The 5665-nt window shown below is 56.2% G+C and overlaps 1 protein-coding gene across 1 annotated transcript; it reads right to left on the bottom strand.

Annotated features, from left to right (window-relative positions):
* Nucleotides 1–670: 670 nt before the first annotated feature.
* Nucleotides 671–3884, bottom strand: Enpp7 (ectonucleotide pyrophosphatase/phosphodiesterase 7). Its single transcript, XM_051183116.1, has 5 exons — nt 3636–3884; nt 3221–3366; nt 1683–2309; nt 969–1188; nt 671–753 (listed from the first exon to the last, which is right to left on the bottom strand). The coding sequence occupies exons 1-5, from the start codon at nt 3877–3879 to the stop codon at nt 671–673; spliced, it is 1320 nt and encodes a 439-aa protein (XP_051039073.1). The 5' UTR covers nt 3880–3884.
* Between the last annotated feature and the right edge of the window lie 1781 nt (nt 3885–5665).

Genomic DNA, 5665 nt, shown 5'->3' with positions numbered 1-5665 from the left:
GAGCCACAGCCCGGCATGGACTGTCATGTTCACTGAGCATCCCTGAGCCCCAGCCCCATTAGCCTGGCATTGAGTACGCTCCTGTTTTGTGTTTCCAGAAGAACCGAATGACTTTCTTCTGCCTTGGCCAAGGGTTGTGACTACATGGGGCAGAGAAACAGGGTGGTCTTGTCACTTGTCATGCTGGGATGTCCTCAGAGTGAGGCTGGTTCCCGGGGCACTCTGGGACCAGTTACCTTTGTAAGTTCTCCTCAACCAGCTCAGTGTGAGGGTTGAAGTCCTCTCCACTGGAGCTCTGGGTGGCGGCAGGAAGGAGTGGGTAACATCCAGAGGGCAGTAGGGTTGTTGTGGGGGGAGGGTATCTGATGGCCTGTCTGCTTTGCAGCAATGTCCTCCAAGCCTGTGCTGAAAAGGGACCCCAAGAGCAGTTCTCTGGCTTCCAGGCTGGTTGGTGTCACCAGTGTGGTGGGACCTTCCAGTGGTTGCATTCCAGCTGTTGCACTGGAGGTGGGAGTAGGTGGTGTGGGGGAAGGGAAGGGCGGGGGGGGGGGGAGCTGGAGGTGTCCTGCAGGGGAGGGGACTTCAGGCTGAGAACCAGAAAGCAGAGTCTTGGCTTCATCCTTTCAGCCTCCTCTGCCTTCTGAGCCTCCGAACTTGACCGGGTGGGGCATTACATAACCTTGACCAGAACCATTAGGATCACCATGGACACCGTCACCAAGTGGAGTCGACCGCTGAGCGGGAGAGCGGACCCTAGGAAAGACAGACGGTCCAGTGAGGGAAGAGAGGACTGTAGCTCAACCCCACTGGTTTATGGAGGACCAGGGCGGGCTCCCAGCTCTCCCCACGAGCCCCCCAGGCTTCTCTCTCAACAACCCCTTGGGGTGTGTACGGTGGCCAGGTTGCAGGCTTGCAAGCTCACAGATGGGGCCAGCGTGGGCCCCATAGGAGGGGTGTTCCTGCCTCACCTGATAGGAGCATGGATTGCAGGGTGCCAGGGTGCCCGTCATTGGGCTCGGGCACAATGCCCAGCAGCTGACACATGAGCTCGTACACATGGACACTCTCAAAGGGTTCCACCTCTAGGCCTGCCTTGAAGCTGGGACCCACAGCCCGGAAGATGGTCTTCATGTCCATGTCGTGGTTGTCGAAACCGTGTTCACCTTTGTTGAACTGGACACTCACTCTCTGCAGGGAGGGGTAGGGGCAGGGGCTCTGGGTCATTAATGGGGGTCACACTATCTCCAGTACCTCCTGAGTCTTTCCCTGCTCCCCATGGGTTGGCACCTGTGTGGCTGGTTTACAGCGTGTGCTGAGATGGCTTCTAGATTCCTACGAATTCTGAGACGAACCCTCAGGGAATAACTGTGGACCACGTGGAGGGTCTGTGACCCTGAGTGTGCCCAGGGTTCAGGGTGCGTGCCCATACATGCCACTTCTAGGATCCCCTCTCTGATATGGACTGTTTCCTGTCCTCTCCCCCCACCCCATTCCTGTCCCCCCCCCAGTGATTCGTGCTAACCTTGAGCCCTGGCTCCCCACACTTTACCCCAAGCACACACAAAATGTGCAACACACACTCCTGTTGCACAGTGCTGAGTGTGTCCCCTGGGTGACTGATACCCCCTAGGGGGTAGATAGCATCAAGGTGTCACCCTCAAGCCGTGCAGTAGTCCACTGACCCCATGGATGACGTAGCCGAGGTCACTGTACATGAGCAGGGGCGTGATTCTGGAGTTGTTGGCGTAGTGAAAGCTCTTGGGGAAGTCTTCCTTCTTGTACACGTGCAGCCTGGGGTGGGCATCCTTGAGGATACCATATACCTTCTCTAACATCCCTTCCTTGGGGATCAGCATCCCATTGGGCCCGTAGTCTAAGAGCTCGAACTCGATGTCCTTGAAGGTGAAGTTGGGGAACTTGTGGAACTCGACTAGGTCGCTGGCTTTCTGGTTGACAGTCGTCATGCCGTGGTCTGATGTGATGATCAGGTTGAGGCTCTCGGAGAGGTGGTGGCGCTTGATGCTGTCCCGGAGGTAGCCCACGGTCCTGTCTACCTGTCTCACCATGTCCTTCCTCTCCTGGGACTCAGGGCCATATTTGTGGCCAGTGGAGTCTGGCTCCCCGAAGTAGAGCGTGACCAGGTCTACACCGTCCTCCGAGAACCATTTCATCACAGTGTCCACGTTCCCCCTCCACTCACTCTCGTTTTTGTAGTTGTGTAGGGCACCTTCCTTCCGGCTCACTGTCACAGCCTCTCCTTGGTAGGTGACATTCCCACCGGGATAGAAGAAGGAGCCGGTTTTTAGGCCCTGCAGGATGAGGTAGTGTGAGCCCTTGTCCCCCTCGCCCCGGCCTGCCTGCTTCACTCCGCACTCCCTCGTCCACCTTGAGGCCTGTCGCTTTCCAAAGTGGGTCTTATTTCACGGATCAGGGGCAGGGACAAGCCATCTACAGGTGGAGCCCCAGTGTCTTCAAGCACTAACTGAGGCTGTAGATGCGGAATGTCTCCCCCTGCCACGCCCTCCAGCACCCTCACCTTGAGGCTCGGCTGTCCCCTGGACTCCCTTCACGGTCTTCTCCTCTGCCCACCTTGTCCCACCCGCCCCTCATCCACCTTCCCGTAAATCCTTGCTGCCCATTCTGTCTGTCCTCAACCCCCAGTTCGCATGAGCCCATGGCTCCTCCCTCATTTTCTCCTCTGGATGGAGCATCAGGGGAGGCTGAGCTCTCACTTTGTGTTTTGGCTCTGGAGCTGAGGACCAAATGCCACATGATGGGAGGCAACCGCTCAGGCGGCACTGTGGGCCTCTGCCTGAGGGTTGTCCCTGCACCCACCTGGAAATCCCCCCTTTGGTTTCTCACACTGCACCCCGCCTGTTTAACCTTTGGCCCTTTAGCACGTAGATGCCCAGTAGTGAGACTGGATGCAGATAAAGGCCCTTGGCTCAGCATTTCCTTATTGGGTCAGTTAGCTACCCAGTGTGAATGTGATCCTCCTCTTCAGTGCCAAAGGGCCTGAGGGCGTGGCCCGCTTCATGCATGCCAGGCAAGCCCTCTGCTAACCCAGTTATACCCTCAGTCCCGGGGTCTCAGGGATGTCTGCCTACATGGTCTCAGGAGCTCACCGAGCAGCTTTCTATGCCAGGAGGCAGGATGCCCGTGCCTGTTTGTGGGTCCCCCTTGGTCATAGCTCAGCTTCCCCATGCATGGCCCATCTTACCTGCCTCTGGGCTGTGATCCAGATGGGTATACTGCCGTTGTCCCACCACCTCTGGATACCAAGCGTGGTGTGGTAGGGCCACCGCACCTTGGTGGTGGTGTTGTAGAACATGTTGTGGACCACCCCATGATTCTCGATATATTTGCCTGAGAGGGGCCAGAGGGGCAGGGCATGTGTGGAGCAAGCCTGGGGTAGAGGCTTGGGAGCCCGCAATCACCCGAAAGCCCTGTGGCATACCACCCCCTTGGGACAGTTGTGGAACAAGCCCTTGGCCAGGGGCCACCAGAGAAGGCTTCCAAAGGGCCCCTGTCTGTGCTCTGGATCCCCTGGAGGCCCCCTCCTTAGAGCAATGGCCTCTCACCTTTGACCAGGGTGCCTCCCCCTTGCCACCTGATGTCCCCAAGCTGACACTCACCAGTGACTAGTGTAAAGTGGCAGGGGCTGGTCATGGTGACAAAGGCAGGAGTCATGTATCGCGCCTTTACCCCCTCCTGAGCCATGGCGTCCAGGTTAGGGGTGTCCACGTCTTGGTCATAGTCCCAGCGGAAGCCATCGAAGGATACGAGGAGTAACTTGTGCTGCCTTTGGAGAGGAGCCCCAGTGCCACAAGCTGGGAGGATGGCCAGAGCCATGGCAAGGAGGACAGCTGAGTGTCCCATGATGGGCTCTCGGATGAACAGGTGCATGGACAGCCCAGACCAGGAGTGGAGCAAAGTCCCAGGATCAGCCTGGCCTCTTATCCTGTGCATCTCCAAAGACGGGCGGTCACCAGCCTAGACTTTGCACGGGGGTTGTGTGGGCCTGGCGTGGCCTCTGTCCCTGATGGGGTGTACCCTGGTTTCTTCCCCTCTCCCTTCCTCCTCCAGTGTCCTTCCCATGGAGGAGGGGGCCGGTGTCTCAGATCCCGGGAGCAGGGTTCTCATTGGGAACTGCTCCAGTCTTCCCAGCAACCCCCTGCTCCCGATCTCAGGGGAGCACCCAGCTAGGGGCAGGGCGGGCGGGCCTCTTAGTTAGGGTTTTATTGCTGTGAAGAGACACCGTGATCATGGCAACTCTTATACGGGGAAGCGTTTAATTGGGACTGGCTATTCAGAGCAGCATGTTATCCTTACGGTGGGAAGCATGTTGGCACGCAGGCAGACATGGTGCTGGAGAGGGCTGAGTTTTATATTGGATCAGGAGGCACCAGGAAGAGAGTGAGCCCTTGGGCCTGGCTTGAGCTTCTGAAACCCCGGAGCCCACACATTTTAGATGCAAAAAGCTCATCTCAAAGGGGACAGGATGTCGCTTATTCTGGAGCCAAATATGAGTGACTGTGACCCAGGAACACAGATTTATGCTGTCATCTTCCAATGTGGAAGCAGTTGCATGAAGTTTTCATAGTAGCAGACAAAGAAAGTCATAAATCAAGATGCTTTTAGAGCACATTTGTGGGTACATCGGAGATGGGGCCACAGCAAAGCCGCGAGGTCTCCGCTTTGGGTGATGTGCTGAGCTTTTGGGCTGTTAAGTTACCACACTCCAAAAGGTTTTCCCTGTTATTCCCAGGAATTCAGGGTTGCCACGGAGGCGGGCTAAAGATAGCCCAAGATAAATTGTAATTAGTCTCTAACCCCAACACTAGAGCCTCCTTGATACATCACTAGTTCTAACGACTTAGACTGTGGATGCCACTTCTCCCCAAGAATTATCATTCAGAAGAGGAACACAGGTACACATGTATAGACATGTGCATGCACACAAACACATGCTTACACATGCCTTACATATATGTGTACAGGTGTATATATTTGATATGTGCGGGCATGTATTTATGCATGCATGTCTCATGTACGTATACATAAGTGCCTGGTGTGTGTGTGTGTGTGTGTGTGTGTGTGTGTGTGTGGTGCACTTCCTCACTCTCTGGCATGCCCAGGCCCAGGTGCTTCATGCTCACCCACTTATCTCCAGCCTCTAAGATGCAGGAATGTTTAGAGACCACATCTGGGTCTGGGCTGCTCTTTGCCTTCAGCAACGGCACCTTTGAAGTCTGGGTCAGCTCCAGGCTTTCAGATTAGCAGGCGTGAGCCTGGGAAAGCAGGGTCCTGTGCCACTCTGGGTGTGGTCTTTGTAGCACACTGTCCTGGGCGCAGCGGACATCTGCAGAGCACACACGGGGTACACTCTTGGTGCTCTGAGACCCGATCCCAGTTACCCTTGCTCTGGGGACTAGGTAGAATTGACAGTGGCATGGGTGAAGATTGTCCTGGGCAGCCAAGACACACATGGGCTCAGGCCTGGAGAGCCACCTTAGCTGATGGGTGAGGGACCTTTCCGAGTTGTCCAGATGTTCAGGCGGCACCTGTTTTCTATAGTAGACTGTGTGAATGAACGCCTGTGTCTCCCCCATGAGGCGGAGCTACACAGTCCCCAGCTCCTGGCCCAAGGCCCAACACCAGCAGG

This window comes from Phodopus roborovskii, unplaced genomic scaffold (genome assembly GCF_943737965.1).
Source record: "Phodopus roborovskii unplaced genomic scaffold, PHOROB, whole genome shotgun sequence".
Taxonomy (NCBI): Eukaryota; Metazoa; Chordata; class Mammalia; order Rodentia; family Cricetidae; genus Phodopus; species Phodopus roborovskii.
Note: the sequence above shows the minus strand (reverse complement) of the source record. Positions and strands in the feature narration are given on the sequence as shown.